We start from the raw sequence: 17,310 nt of genomic DNA on the forward strand, positions 1-17,310 counted from the left end.
AGATATGAATGTAAAAAATTAGCCTGGCCTAATAATTTTAAAAGAAGAAAATAAATATAATCTGTATTAATCATGCTGTATTATTAGTTCCCAGAATATTGGTCATAGTAATTTCAAGCAAAGTTCAATTTAAATTTCAAATAAATTATAAGTTAATTTTGATATTTTACATTATAATTATATTATATGGATAAAAATGTCTAATTGTAGAATTTACATATCTTCTATTTTTATATACTCAGTTCAGCAACTCCTCATGTTTTGTCCTCTTAAGTTATTGTCTCTATAATTTTTTACATAATGTTCTATTTATATATCATCAAATTGCTTCTACTTATATAGATCTAAGATATGACAGCAGCACTTCACTAATTGCGTATGTAAGAAATTTTAGGATTTTTCACTATATTATGAAACAGTTTGTCTAAGATACATCTTTCTGAGATAGTTCATTTTTGTTAGTTAGCTATATTTTTTATTTTTTAAAGGCTTAAGATTTTATTTTTCTATGATATTTGAACAGATAAATTATATTTACCTTATGATATTTGTGATATAAACAGTGTGTAACTAAAAGTAAATAATGTTAATTAACTGCAAAATATATAGCTCATAATTCCAAGTATCAGTTGAGTCTCAATCAGAAAATACATTTTATCTCATTTCAGTTAAGTCTTACACATTATTTAAGAGATTAAAAATCTGACTTCATGGGTAATTTGATTGTAATTGCATATTTGAGAATTCTTTTTTAAATTAAGTTTTATATTTAAGTATTTCTGAAAGTACCTACAAAAATTTCACCCTCCTAAATATATTGTCAAACTAAAATTGCCAGAGTTAGATTCTAGGATTGCAAAGTGCAAATGATTCATTTTATAATTAAAAATGTAAATAATTTTATGTTAGTAGAATTTTACAGTTACTTTACAAGGGCAAGTTTCCTTATCATCTCTACCTCTTTCCTTTCACAGAATTGGATTATAGTTTTCTCTTATATGGAGAAATTTTTGAAAGTGCAGAAATCAATGGTGAGAAGTTATTAAACATTACCAGGAAGCAACTTAATGAACTTGGAATAGTCCGCACTGACCATCAGGATATACTGCTAAAAGCAGTTGCTCGTGTTCGTCAAAAGGTAAGTTAAGGGTTTCGGTCTGTAATGCTAGTCTTTCTACTTAAAAAAGAAAGAGGTGAGTTTGAAGCAAGAATACACGTTGATGTCTGCTGCATGGTTTAAAAGAAATCTCTATTTTGTATCTTTCCAGTTTTAATGTTTGATTTCCATGGACTCTGACAGTTGTGTTTAAGTGCTCTGGTGACAGTTTGTTTCCTGTATTTTCATTATGTTTCTGTGTGAAGTAATTGTTGCTTTCTTAAGTTTTTTTTAAAATAATTTCATTCATATACACAATGCATCTTGATCACATTAATCTCATGCTCCATCCCATTAATTCCACCCACCCTTCTCCCCAAAATCTTTCTTCTCGTCCAACTTCTTGCCTTTTAATTTATAACTCATTAATTTCGAGTTACTTCTGGACATATACATGTGTCTGTTAAGTTATCCACTATAGCATGACCAACTAATCAATGGCCCAAAGAAAAGTGTCTCTCTATTCCTCTGCATCCATTGAGTGTCATTAGCTTCTTAATTGGGAATATGGCATCCAAAACCCCTCTCCCCTCTATGCTCATCTATTAATATTGTGAATGTCTTGTGCAGGTAACCATTGTTGCTGTGAATATACTGTGTATCAGTCATGTCATATCTATAAGCCAACCTTTTACATTTCTCTACATCCCCTGGCTCTTAGATTCTTTCCACCCTTCTTTGGTGGTGTTCCCAGAACCTTTAGGGCAGGTTAATATAGATGTTCCACTAATGGCTGAGAATTCACAGTTACTTATTCTCAATATTTTGAACATTTATAAATCTGTGTTAACCAGTACCCTCGACAATAAACCTTCTCTGAGCAGGGTTGAGAAGAGCATGAATCTATGGAGATGAATATAAATATTAGAATGGTGTTTGACATCATGACTCTTTAGTAAGATGATGTCAGTAGGTTTTCCCTTAGGAACTGTAGTTTTCTTAGTCATAACTTTTGATCATTTTTGCAGTACCAGGCATGAATTATTCCTGCAGGACAGAAATCAAGTAAAATCAATAGAACAGTTGGTTGCCTCTATAAAAATGTTTCCCACTATTGCACCAGTGGAGATGTCTTTCTTGTAAGGTTGTTGCAGCGTACAGTGTCCAGTGTTGGGTATGACGATAGATGTTTTTCTACTCCAGAAGCTCAAAGTAGTACTTCCCAGTACTATGAAAACTAGCCATCAAGGTGCTAAATTTCTGTTCAGTTCAACACTGCTATATTTTCTTCAGCCAAAGTGTGCTATGTCTTCAGTGATAGAGTCTTAACAACTAGTTATGAAAGTAACCAAGAGCAATAGCAATAGACCATCTGAGGCTTCAGGGACCAATAACTCACAAGAAGGGAAATTCCAATAGGCCCTGAGATTTTCACTTAATAATTCATGTCTTCTAGGAACATCATTTTCAACCATACTGGACACCTCTGTTCAAATTGCAAAGTTGCCATGTTGCTCTAGTTAGCTGTCTTCTCACCTAGAATTATGATGACTATTTTATTATGACAACCAACCTGAATCTTAAAAATAGTGTATAACGATACACTTAGTACTGCTTGAAAACATAAAAACTGGACACTTTATTAATAGAGAACTTTATTCATGGTAAAATATATTTATACATCAGCAAGTATTTATTGAGGAACTTTCTTTATTAGAGTAATTTAAATGAGTCCCCAAGTTTTCATTGAATAGGTTTAAAAATACTTTAATTCTAATAGATCAAATTCTAAATAGATTTGAATATGCCATCACTTCTGGATAAATTTTATCCTTCTTAAATATGAGCTTATGTTTTCAAAAAATTCTCTAGGGTATATTCCCAAGAGTGGTATTGCTGGATCCTGGGATAGGTTGATCCCGAGTTTCCTGAGAAACCGCCACACAGATTTCCAAAGTGGTTGCACAAGTTTGTATTCCCACCAGCAGTGGATGAGTGTACCCTTACTCCACATCCTCTCCAGCAAAGGCTATCATTGGTGTTTTTGATTTTAGCCATTCTGACAGGTGTAAGATGGTATCTCAAAGTTGTTTTGATTTGCATTTCCCTGATCGCTAAGGAGGTTGAGCATGACCTTAAGTGTCTTTTGGCCATTTGAACTTCTTCTGTTGAGAATTCTCTGTTCAGTTCAGTGCCCCACGTGGTAGTGAGTGCTCACTGAGAAGCCAAGGACATTGGCACTGGGTTTTGATCCTACTGCATGTACTGGTTTTGTGGGAGCCTAGTCTGTTTGGATGCTCACCTTCCTAGACCTGGATGGAGGGGGGAGGACCTTGGACTTCCCACAGGACAGGGAACCCTGACTGCTCTTTGGACTGGAGAGGGAGGGGTAGGGGAAGTAGGGGGATGGGGGAGGGAAATGGGAAGAGGGGAGGAGGTGGAAATTTTTAATAATAATAAAAATTAAAAAAAGAAGAAAGAAAACAATAAAAATAAACAAACATGCAAACAAAAGAATTCTCTATATTCTAGTTAATATATATGAATTCAGTAGTATGGTTAAATTAATTACATGTTGTACCTCATTCAGTTAGATATTCAACAGTAACTAGTCACGAGAAAATATCATGTACATCCTTGTATTCAGTCTCAATGAAATAATTTATCCAGTTATAAAGGTCTTCATTATACATTATACAAAGTTCCATTAACACTGCTTTCTTTCTTCATGTAAAATTTATAGTGGAGACTATTCATTGTATTGGCACTACAAGTTCTTATTTAAATACCATTTAAAATTTTTCTCTTGACAAATAAAACAAATAAAAGTATTAGTTTTTCTAATGCAACTAACAATTATCTAATGTATCCTAGTAATGAAATTCTGTGGATCCTCACCTCTAATTGAACTTAATGATTAGTTCCCCCTCAGAGTTTTATTTATGTTTGATTAAAGGACAAAAGACATTATTGCAAAACATAAATTTATTCTTCAGTCTACTTTATTGAACTGTTCAGGATCCTGAACATTAATAATTTCATGATTTCTAAATGTTTAATTCCTGTTTTATTTTTTATCTTGTCAGGGGTTTGTCTTAGTAAAATTGCATTGTATTGTCCAATAGTGTAAGCCATATTTTATTGAACTTAAAAGTACTGTCATTGAAATAAAATTTTACCATTGCTTAGTAGCATTATTAATTTTTTTCTGACAAAATATTTTCATTTACATTGTCCTAGTTCTTTATTACCACACAAAGAAGAAATACTTCAGTGTTTTAAAAGATTTTTAAAATGTTTGCTATGGTCACACACACTCATATTCTCACAATTGTGAGTCTAGAGTAAGAGGTTGGGGAGGTCGAGGTCAGCCATTTCTGCATAGCAAGTTTAAGACCAGCCTGGGATATGTGATATCTAGTCTAAAAAAAACCCAAGAAAATAAATAAATGATAAGAACCAGAGAATAAAGCACCCTGCCTCTATAATCTGTGGAAAATGAAGTCCTTTAAGTCTATATTTAGGTAACTTGAAAAATTGTCTTTAATAATGTGTTGAACAATTAAACTATAAAGGTACACATGTCTTTACAAGTCATAGAAAAATGAGGTTTTATATTGCTGATAGAGCATGGACTTGTGGTAAGACTATTCTGACTCAAATTCTGAAAATGAACCAAATACCATATCATATTTTATTTAATTACTTTTAATTTATTTAATTTCTATCTTTTGAGACAGGGTTACTCTGTGTACCTTTGGAGCCTGTCCTGGAACTAGTTCTTATAGACCAGGCTGGCCTCAGACTCACAGGGATCCTCCTGCTTCTGCCTCCTGAGTAAGTGATAGGATTAAAGGCTTGCACCACCACTACCCAGCTAATTCTTTTTTAGTTTCATTTTGCATCCCATCCACAGTTCTTCTATCCACCATTTTTCCACCTTCCCTCAATCTCGCTCCCAGCCCACCACCCCATCCACTCCTCCCAATGGGTAAGGTACTCCCATAGGGAGTCCAGAGAGTCTGGCACTTTAGGTTGGGGTAGGACCAAGTCTCTCCCTCTTGCATTAAGGGTGAGAATGCCATCCCACCACAGGTAATGGACTCAAACAAACTAGGTCATGCATCCTGGTCCTACTGACAGGAGCCTCACAGTCCAAGCTTCACCAGTGTGTCTAGACATGGGATTCTCAGGATGAAACAGTGGTAACCTATTAGAAGACAATACTCAGGAGAATATGTACTAGGAAAAGAAAAAAAGAGGGATAATAGCATAAGTTTTAATAGCAAGTGGATTGCTTAGGAATTCGCTTTTATATTATTTTAAACATGTGTATGCACTTCTATCTGTGTGAGTATAGCACACATATGCAGTAGCCTATGGGGTCCAGAAGAAGATTTTGGAGCCCTGGGATTTGGAGTTACAGTAGGTTGTGAGATACCTGATATGGATGCTAGTAACTGAAGCCATGTCCTCTGAAACAGCAGCAAGCTGTTAATTTGTTTTGTTTTTGGCAACTTGACACAGCTAGTGTTATCCAAGAATAGGGACCTCAAAAAACAAAACACCTCCCTCAGATAAACCTGTAGACAAGTCTGTGGGATGCTTTATTGATTAATAATTGATGTGTGAGGACCTATCCCACTGTGAGTAGTTTCATCCCTGGATAGGTGGACCTGAGTTGTATTAAGAAATCAATTTGAACATGCCATAGGGTACAAGCCAGTAAGTGCCATTCCACCATGGTTTCTGATTCAGTTCCTTGTTTCAGGTTCCTGCCTTGGATCCCACAGATGATGAATTATGATTTGGAAAACAGATAAACCCTTTTCATTTCCAAGTTGGTTTTGCTCATGGTATTTTGACATAACAAAAGAAAGCAAACTAAACAACATCTCTCCAGACCTCAGAGATTCGTTTTCATTAGGAAATTATTTTTGTACTACCAAAGAAGGGTGAAACCTAAAAAATGAGACCATCTATCAGCAATTAGGAAATATGACTGCACTATTAGACATATGTTTAAGAGATAAAAATCCATTAGAGTTTCTTCAGTGTCAAATGGAAAGTAAGTAGGTATAACAAATATATTTACATATTAAATATGCATTTTCAGAAGATAAAAGGAAGATATAGTACTGATAGTAAAATATGATATTAAGTAACCATCCTTAAAATTTTATAGAACTAAGATATGATTTCTCTGTTTTTGAAGGTTGGAAGATCAGGTTTAGGGATAAGATCTTGCTGTCTATCATAATAATATATGAAAATGCATACCTTAAGTGGGTAAATAAGCTTTCTCCCAACAAAATGAAATTAATGGATAATATCAAAAAGTATGAGTTACAAATTTTGAGATAATATTAGTAATACTGCTTGGATTTATGTAGCAGGGAATGAGATATAAAGTTGTATCCCATAGTATAGTCAGATATTTCATTACTTTGAGTTATGAAAAAGAAATATCAGAGATGAATATTATCATGTACATTTTATAATAATGACAGTTAATTACCTTTCTTATGTTTGCTTAGTGAATAAATGAAGAGGGGTTAATAATTATTATCTTTTGGTTCAGAACTCTCTTGAATGAACTAAAATAAGAAACCAAAAAGATAAGTAGGGGTGAAGGGAGAATGGATAATAAGGGCTATAGGATATCTGACATGGAGGAATATATAGAACTGAAATAGATATATTTATGAAGAAGGGCATTTTGGGTAAGATCAAATATAACAGGCAAAACTTTGTATCACAAATTATGATGAGTGAATTCAGAGGTAGTTCACATTAAAGTGTAATATTATGGCAGGGCTAAGGATAAAAAACATGATTTACTTGTATTACTTTTGCTGAATCTTATAAAACAGATAATTTATAGATTGTAACTGTTATAACATTTGAACTTTAAAATCAACTCAGCACGAATATTTGCATATTTAAGTTAGCTAAAGAAGAGATAGGAATTATTGACTTTTCATTTTCATATTTTTCATTCTTTTGTTAAGAAAGTGACAGTAGGGCTGGAGAAATGACTAAGTGGTTAGGAGCAGGTACTGCTCTTGCAGAGGACCTGAGTTTTATTCCTAGCTCCCACCTCAGGCAACTCACAACTATCTATAATTCTAGTTTCAGGGAGATCAGATGTGTTGTGGCCTCTAAGGGTACCTGCACTCACATGTACATATCTGCATCCACATCCACACATACACATAATTATAATTTTTAAGTAGTAAAATTCATTATTAATAACATTAGTAGAGCTTTTAGATACTATTCAGAAATCAATTTATTTCTAAAAAGATAAAGGAACATATTCTGACACATAGTGATGTAGAGTTACTTTTCACTATTTTGTCCGAAGACATCAGGAAATACTCAGTGGTTTTGACATTGAAGGATAAAATAGGGAATCTCTTTTTATTGAATTTATAATTTTTATTACTGAATTTTCTGCATAAGTTAATTGCAAGGGACACCCTTAAGCAAGAACAATATCAAAACAAGCAAAATAATCTCAGTTTATGTTGATGGGTACACATGCATTTGACGGTGTGAACATAGTAAATTGATTTGGATGTGAATTAATGGGTTTTCATTTCAGTTATACCATTCAGCTAATGAAAATTACATGTTATGTAATTAAATTTTAATTCCTGTGAAAATAATTACAGACAATAGTGAAGTAATATCATTGTAAGTAGAAATATGGTTCTGTGAAAAGGTCTAATCTCAGAGGAGAAGTGAAGTTTCATTTTCTGGAATGGCTATTATTTTGTGTAGATTATTATATTTCTAAGAATTTTTGAAAAACATAAAAATAAAATAATTTGTTGCTTCTGCCATGCCACTATTATCCAGTTTTGGCTAATAACAGTTTTGTATGCTGTTTCATAAATTTGGAAGTTTTCAGTAAAACATTAGACATCAAAATTTTATTTTATTGTATTTCTCATCTTGAGTTATTAGGTAAAAAGATGAAAAACTTTCTTTCTTTATATTCATGGTAGATTTATTTAATAAATCACAGTAAATATTTCCAGTTAAATTAGTCAGGGAAGGAGTATTTTAAGTTCTTGAGTCTTTTCTTCCCCCACTCAACACTGTGAAATGTGGAGATTACTGCACAGTATTCTTTAAAACATATTCTGTTGCCAAAGTCCCAGGTTGCTATGACAAATGATTATAAATTTTAACTATGTTAGAAGAATGGAATGTGATTTAGATGATGACAAAGCAGATGGTTTACTGCTCAGCAAGTGGAAGGAAAGATTAGTAACTGACTTGGTCTCAAGATTCAACTTCATTCAAGTAAATTTACCACCATTGAACTTAGCTTTGAAAGTTATCAAAGACACAGTTAAAAGTATTTTTCATATCAGGCCTGTAAACCTTTCCTACCATATGCTTAGTTTTCATTGAAATATCATTTGATCTTTTGACTTTCCCAGTACAAGAGCTTCAAAGGAATTTAATTGAAAAAAACAACCCGAATGTTATTTATTTACTGGGTATCGCATAGCAATATGTTAATGAATGAAAAAAATTTGAAAAACAAACATTATAATGAACAAAACACTTCTTTAAGTGTAGTGGGAAGAAAAACCTACATATGAAAATGAATTTGATAAAATTGCTTATGAATGTAAAGCATACATAGTCTTACTATGCCTTCTCTGATACTGTACTCATGACTAATTTCATGTTATAAAACATTACCCATTTTGATTTTTAATCATCTTTTCATTATGTCATTTCATTTATCTTTTTCATTCTTTGTTATTATATTGAAAGAGATTTAAACTCTTTGCTTTTCAATTCTTAAACCTTCTCTCCTAAAGCAACTTAGTTTTATTCTGTTCATCTTAAAATTAGTATATAATAGTTATACATAAGTGATGAATTTCAATATAACATTTTCATATATGCATAGTATATGCCTTGATCATATTTCTTTCCATATGTAATTATGTCTTTACCCTCATGATTAATTTTTATTTTTTCTATTATTTAACATTCTACAAGAAAAAAATCTGAAATCATTGTACAACCTTGATATCTAAATTAACCTTTATTTTGGCCTTTCTTCTACATCTAATTTTTCAAATCCTATTAATAGAAATTAAGGTCTAATTTAAAGACCAAATATATGTGATAGCAAAAACTAATGCCTGATCAAATATTTGAATAAGTAGAAGACTGTATTGAGAACAAAGAAAATTATTATTATCTTACTTGGTATTTTACCACTCATATAGAGTAAAAATTTGTTCAAATATTCATAGCTATTTAAATTCCAGAATTGATGGCTGGTTAATTTTATAGACTCTGAGGTAAGTTACAGTTGTGATGGGGGACTTGAACTATTTGGACAGCTGCTGGAAATGTCATTCTATTAATAGCAAGACATGTGCCTGACTATGCCTACCATTCCCGTCTTTCACTACTAGTTGCTAACTATAAGATGACATGATCAGTCTCCCAAAGCTTCCTGTTACTGCTAAATAGTTTTCTTAGATTTGGACCAGGAACACAATCATAATGGTTTTATTTTCTGAGAGATAAGATTACCAAGGGTTCACGTCTCCAGATTCAGGTGAATTTTATCTGGGTATGGGAGTGGGAAGTAAACACATATACATAGCATTTCAGGGGCAGGAGCAGTAACATTAAGCAGAAAATATGTCAAAAGCTGGGGCTGGAAATTTTGTCAATTAAGAATATTTTACATTGTTTCTCTGAATGTAAATATTCTTAATGTTTAAAAATATTGATTGAATATGAATATCGTTTCAGAGATGTAGATAATTACATAGGCTGATAATATTAATATATATGCATATATATGTTTGTAAAATAGAAATAGTACTAAAATGTTCAGATAGCCACATTTTATGTTTTCTTTATTGTAAACTCTTTGTAAAATTCTATTTATTTTGGGGTTTGTTTCCTTAATAAGTTGTCTTGTTTCCCCCTCCTCACATGTTTAGGGTAAAATTGAAGAGCAAGCTATGTCAAGAGAAGATCAGGTAAGAAAGCAATGGTAACAGCAATAAAAAAAAATCTATTGGCATAAAGTAAAGAAAATAAATTTTATAATATTAAGGACTTAATTATAATGATATGGATATAATATGCTTTGCAACTTCATGGTGAAAATATAGTTGATAAGATGTTTGTCTTTGCTATTAACAGCTGTTTTTAATGTGGAAAAAATGTGAGTCAAATGGGATCTTTTTAGTATGTCAGATATCCAGATGGGAAACATTTGGAGGGCTAATTGGTTCATGTTGCATGAATACTAGTTAATACTGTTTCCTTAAAAGTTCTAGCACCTCATTTTTGTTTTTTGGTCTTGGGATTTTAGATGTCTTGGCAGTTAGCTATATTCCTGTCTCTCTTCTTTCCCGTATTAATTCTCTCTCTCTCTCTCTCTCTCTCTCTCTCTCTCTCTCTCTCTCTCTCTCTCTCTCCCTCTCCCTCTCCCTCTCTCTCCCTCCTTCCCTCCCTCTCGTGTCTGTGTAGGGGGAGAGAGAGAGAGATCGAGAGAAGAGAGTATGTAATGGTATTATAGCATGCAAGATTTCAGTTAATCCTGGACAAAAAATTATTTTACTTTTTTGATGTAGTGTAGAATCTATAAATAATGGATTTTTGTTTTACTTCTTATTTTTGTGTGCAGTATATATGTTTACTCAATAATTTTATAATTACCATGATCTTGTATAAATTATATATATATATATATATATATATATATATATAGAGAGAGAGAGAGAGAGAGAGAGAGCAAGTAAAAGTAGCAGAGGGACTCTTAAACATGGATGTATTTCATTGAAAGATTTTTACTTAATTCATTTTCTATCACTGTACTTATCAGAACTGAATTATTAAATAAGAATAAACAAAAAAGTATATAAAGAGTCTCAAAGATTATTTTTACATAGTCTTAAATGGCATATTAGGGTCATTAAGTGAAATTTTGCTAAAATGTGTTTTATGCTCATTTTATTTGGAATTATATTATTGTTTTGCCTGTTATTTAATTTTAATTTAGGTATAATATTGGACACATAAAATTAGTTGAGTATATGGAAACATTAAATAAATCATAACTAAATTATTCGGCATAGAGATTTAGAATGTATGTTCTGGAATTAGGCTGCCGGTGTTAAATTCCAGATGACAATTATTAGTTGTGTGACCTTTGACATAAATGTGTCTCAGAGCTTACTGTTAGATTTATCTGTAAATAAAGATGTTAATGCTAAAAAGATATCTTATAAATTATACCTAATATGTGATCATTAATGTTAGGATTGTTTCTTCATGGTACTAAAACATTGTTTGCTGTATTTACTATTTCTCTCTGTCCACCTTTTTTCTCCTTTCTCAGTTTTTACCTCCTTTTCCTCTTCTTCCTTATTCTTCTTCTTGTTGTTATTGCTGTTAGTGTTACATAAAGATTTTTTTCCTATATAATTTACCTAGAGCAGTGGTTCTCACTCTTCCTAATGCTGCAACCCTGATTTCTCATGTTGTGGTGACCACAACCATAAAATTCTTTGCTACTTTATAACTGTTACTTTGTTACTGTTATGAATTGTAATGATAATATCTGATATGCAGAGTATCTTATTTGCTACCCATCTGAAAGGGTCATTTGACCCCAGGGATGTCAGGACAGTCAAGCTGAGAAACACTGACTACCATAATCTCTCCATGGCTTTAACCTTCTTAAAACAGTTTATTTCTCAGAATTCTAGCAGATGAATCTTAGACCCCTCCTAGGTGTAGTGCTTGTGCTTAATACTAGCTCTTCATTTTTTTTTTTTGCATTCTTATCTTCTTTACTTCACTTCAGGCAATCAAGTTCTCTATTTGTTGATTGCTAGGACCATCAGATGGTATGGATGAAGAGAAAAGGAGGCAAGCCATAGTAAAAACGTATAATGGCAACAATAAAAGCAAAATATTAACAATTTATATATATATATATTACTGTAAAACATTATTACATAAATTAAATCTATTCATGTGTTAATATATACTTTGTTATAGACACTCATAATATTTCAGGCTTAATAACTTGTTTGGGACTCTATATGACCTGATGGTTTCTCATCAGGATATGTATACAACACACACACACACACACACACACACAAACATATATATATCTATATATCATCTATATCTATATATTTTCAAGAGAGAAATGTCAAAACAATTAAATAAAATTACAAAAAAATTCCTAGAGAAGGTGTTATTAATTTCCATGTAGTTTGTAATATAGTATGGGACTAGACCCTTCAACAAAGGGTTTGCGAGGTTGGACCATCCTTACATAAAAAAAATAAAACCCAAGCAAAAGGAACAAGAGATTAAAAAACATATGTTTGGTGCATAGTGAAACCTTATACACTTGGCTGTATGGATGTAATGGAAGATTAGTTGGAAATTTTTGTGGATAGCTGTAATGCTTTGTATCCCCAGAAGAGAAGTTATTAAGGAAGTCTACTTTTAACTTTTACTATAATGTTCTAACTCAACTTCTAAGTCAAAAGAAAATAAAACATTGTTGAGTCCTATATATAAATCATTTTGTAGATTGTTTTTCTTTCATGTTTTGGCTATTGTTGAACTTTATGGAAAATAAATGAAAAATTTTTGTGACAAGTCAAAGGTTAAGCATTTTTTAGGTGACGGAAATATTGCATATATTTTTGCTGAATTTCTGAATTATGAGACATGATGAATTTGCTTCCCAGCCAGGAAGTGTAGCTAAAATGTTCAGCTTCAAGTTGAGTAAGAGTTCCTGTCTGTAAAAATAAAAATGTTGTGACAAACCTCCCTCTGACCTACACACAACACATTTATAAAGAAAATAAGTGAAGAATGAATATATAAAGAAATTGCACACCTGGAAAAAGCTGCATAGTGTGTGTGCTGTGTAGAAAACTGACAAATATTATATATACAGTACTAGCATTGAGTATAACATTTGCAAATAATAATGAAATATACCGTATTTACTGTAAATATATATACCCAACTGATACTGTGGAAAAGTCTTTATTGATTTTGACCTAATGTAACCAACTATGTTTACAGCTAATCACTGTAATTTTATCAAAAATTTTAGTGCGCTCTTGTTCCAATTAATGAGTAAAAATGAATTGATATATGTAATGTAAATTTCCTCAATCACTAATAATGTGAATCAATTTTTTACTGAAATTAATTTTTTAGTTTTTCGAGACAGGGTTTCTCTGTAGCTTTGGAGCCTGTCCTGGAACTAGCTCTTGTAGACCAGGCTGGCCTTGAACTCACAGAGATCCGCCTGCCTCTGCCTCCCGAGTGCTGGGATTAAAAGCCTGTGCCACCACCGCCCAGCTTGAAATTAATTTTTAAAATTCAGAATAATGCTTCATATTTCACATTTTAAGTAAAATTTCTCATTAATATTGATCATTATCTTAAATCTAAATAACTAACAAATAAAGATAATTTTCATGCTTATTAATCCCATATAAATATTTTATGACTGAATTTAAGCTACCCACTGATAGACTTGGAAAGGGGAGTAGAGTAGCATAACATCATATTAGTGCAGTAGATGAAAATATCTTAAAAACTACAAATAGCTAAGTGTGTTAAAACAATAAGTCATAAATTTTGATAATGTTATATTACCTTTATTTTTGTATTATCTATTTAATTACATTTTTGTGTTTGTACTTGTGTGTATGTGTGTTTATATGCATGTACATTCATGTATATGGAGATTCATGACACATATGTATGCATGCATGAGTATTCCAGAGAACTTCTTAATCTAACCTTCATCAAGTTCCATCTCCCTTTTGTTTGTGACGAGGTCTCTTACCAGCCTGTAATTTATGAAGCTGGCTAAAGTTAGGCTAGCCTGTGGGCCCCAGAGATCTGCCTGTATCTGCCTCCCAAGGGCTGAGATTTTAAGAGCATGCTAGACACCTGGCTTTATTTTTAATGTGTATTTTGAGGTTAGAATTCCTGCCCTTGTGTTTGTAAGGAAACTACTCTACCAATTGAAACATCTCTCCAGACCTTGAGTTTTATTGTTAATAATGTGAAAAATTGTAGAACTCATTATAATTTAACAGTTTGCCTCTAGCAAGCCAATAAAATATAACTTTAGTAGTTTGCTAGGAAGTTATTAGTTTCATTGATTAAATAAGAATCTGTAACCAATGTTGAGCATTACTAAGTACATTAAAGTGTTAGACAACATTAATCATACAGAAAAAAATCAGTATAATAAAGAAGTGATTGTTAAAATTATGCTGTCAATATCTCTCCCTGGAGGCCAACATTTGTGTGTTGGATGATGTGTTTAGTATTGGTTATTTGTGGTATTGTGTAACATCTCTCCTTGGGAAACTTTTAATTTATTCTCGTAAAATGAATTAACCTCCAAATATTATACAAGTTAGAAATATCAAAGTTGCTAAGAAATGAAGAAGAAATGTAGATAGAATTTAGGATAAAGGGGATTGGCATATGAAGATGATGAAAGGATTCTACCTTAGTAGTAACTCTGAAACAAGTATCAGCAAGTATATTATCTGTTGCTGTTTAATAAATTACCAGAAGCTGGATGGCTTGTAGCGATATTAATTTACTACTTAGAGCTCTGTAATGCATATGTTCAGTATTACTCTCAGTAGGCTAATATTAAAGTTCTATGAGAGAATTATTGCCTTGTTTATTCAGACTGTTGGAAAAATCATGTTCCTTGGTATTACCGAGATGAGTCCTTTTTCCTTGTTGGTTTTCAGTGGAAACCATTCTCAGATGCTGAAGAATGTGCCCCTCCTTTTGCCTCATAGCTTCCTTCATCTTAAAAGGGAAAAATCTCTTAATTTTTAATTTCTTCTGAGTCTTTTTCAGTTATGACAGTTTTGTGAACTATTTTCTGCATGTTTTCATTGAGCTATATATTTTTCTCCACTCCCCTCTTTTCCTCCCCCTCCACTTCTACCCTCTCCCATGATCTTCTCACTCCCAATTTACTCAGGAGATCTCTTTTTTTAACTTTCCATGTAGATTGGAACCATGTATGTCTCTCTTAGGGTCCTCTTTGTTGTCTAGGTTCTCTGGGATTGTGAATAGTAGGCTGTTTTTTCTTTGATTTATGTCTAAAAGCCACTTATGAGTGAGTACATATTATATTTATCTTTGTGGGTCTGGGTTACCCCACTCAATATGATGTTTTCTAGATCCATCCATTTGCCTGCAAATTTCAAGGTGTTTTTTGTTTCCGCTGTGTACTACTTCATTGTGTAAATATATCACATTTTCTTTATCCATTCCTTGGTCAAGGGGCATTTAGGTTGTTTCCAGTTTCTGGATATTACAAATAATGCTCTGTAAACATAGTTGAGCACATGTCCTTGTGGTATGATTGAACATCCTTTGGGTATATACCCAAAAGTGGTATTGCTGGGTCTTGAGGAAGGTTGTTTCCTAATTTTCTGAATAATTGCTATACTGATTTTCAAAACAGCTGTACCAGTTTACACTCCCACCAGCAATGGATTTGGTGAGCTCTCATTAGAACAGACACTCTGCCTCAGTGGGTGGACCAACCCCTCGCGGTCCTGACTTCCTTGGTCGTCTTCTCCCTCCTTCTGCTCTTCAACTTCTATTGAGAATTCTCTGTTCAGTTCAGCACCCCATTTTTTTAGAATTTATTTATATTAAAAATTTCCACCTTCTCCCATTTCCCTCCCACTTCCCACTCCCTTTCCCTCTCCAGTCCTAAGAGAAGTTAGGGTGCCCTGCCTGTGGGAAGGCCAAGGCCCGCCCCCCTACATCTAGGTCTAGGAAGGTCTGCATCCAAACAGACTAGACTCCCCAAAAGCCAGTACATTCAGTAGAATCAAAACCCAGTGCCATTATCATTGGCTTCTCAGTCAGCCCTCATTGTCAACCACATTCAGAGAGTCTGGTTTGATCACATGCTCGTTCAGTCCCAGTCCAGCTGGACTTGGTGAGCTCCCACAATACCCCATTTCTTAATTGGGTTAATTAGAATTTTAATGTCTAGTTTGTTGAGTTTTTATATATTTTGGAGATCAGACCTTTCTCTAATGCAGGGTTGGTGAAGATCTTATCCCATTAAGTAGGATTCCTTTTTGTCTTATTGACAACAGTGTCCTTTCCATTACAGAAGCTTCTCAGTTTCAGGAGGTCCCATTTATTCAATGTTGCTCTTATTGTCTGTGCTAGTGGGGTTATATGTAGGAAGCAGTCTCCTGTGCCCATGTGTTGCAGTCTACTTCCCACTTACTCTTCTGTCAAGTTCAGTGTGGACAGATTTAGACTTGAATTTTGTGCCTGGTGATAGATATGGATCTATTTTCATTCTTCTACAGGTTGACATCCAGTTATGCCAACACCATTTGTTGAAGATGCTTTCTTTATTCCACTGTATACTTTTAACTCCTTTGTCAAAAATCAGGTGTTCATAGGTTTGTGGGTTAATATCCAGGTCTTCAATTCTATTCCATTGGTCGACATCTCTGTTTTTATGCCAATACTAAGTTGTTTTCGTTATTGTATCTCTGTAATAGAGTTTGATATCAGGGATGGTAATGCCTCCGGAAGTTCCTTTATTGTATAGGATTGTTTTGGCTATCCTAGTTTTTTTTTTTGTTTTTCCAAATAAAGTTGAGTATTGTTCTCTCAAGGTCTGTGAAGAATTTTGTTGGGATTTTGATGGAGATTGTATAGAATTTATAGATTGCCTTTGGTAGAACTGCCATTTTTACTATGTTGATCCTACCCATCCAAGAGCATGGGAGATCCTTCCATTATCTTTTGTCCTCTTCAATTTCTTTCTTCAAATCCTTAAACTTCTTGTCAAATAGATCCTTCACTTCCTTGGTTAGTGGAACCTCAAGATACTTTTTTCTATTTGTGGCTATCGTAAAAGGTGAAGTTTCTCTAATTTCCCTCTCTGCTTCTCTATCCTTTGTGTATAGGAGTGCTACTGTTTTTTTTTTTTTTAGTTGATCTTGTATCCTGCCACATCACTAAAGGTATTTATCAGCTGTAGGAGTTCTTTGGTAGAGTTTTTGGGATCACTAATGTACACTATCATATTATCTGCAAATAATGAAAGTTTGACTTCTTCCTTCCAATTAGAATCCCCTTGATCTCCTTAT

General features: G+C 33.1%; 1 protein-coding gene across 1 annotated transcript in view; it reads left to right on the plus strand.

The window, feature by feature from the left end:
• LOC130867349 (uncharacterized) overlaps positions 1–17,310 on the plus strand; it is a 425,312-nt gene that overhangs the window by 77,436 nt on the left and 330,566 nt on the right. Inside the window, exons 2-3 of the mRNA XM_057759223.1 lie at positions 975–1,138; positions 10,090–10,128. Of these exons, the coding sequence (XP_057615206.1) occupies positions 975–1,138; positions 10,090–10,128 (203 nt within the window). The remainder of the gene's footprint in view (positions 1–974; positions 1,139–10,089; positions 10,129–17,310) is intronic.

Source organism: Chionomys nivalis, chromosome X, assembly GCF_950005125.1.
Source record: "Chionomys nivalis chromosome X, mChiNiv1.1, whole genome shotgun sequence".
Taxonomy (NCBI): Eukaryota; Metazoa; Chordata; class Mammalia; order Rodentia; family Cricetidae; genus Chionomys; species Chionomys nivalis.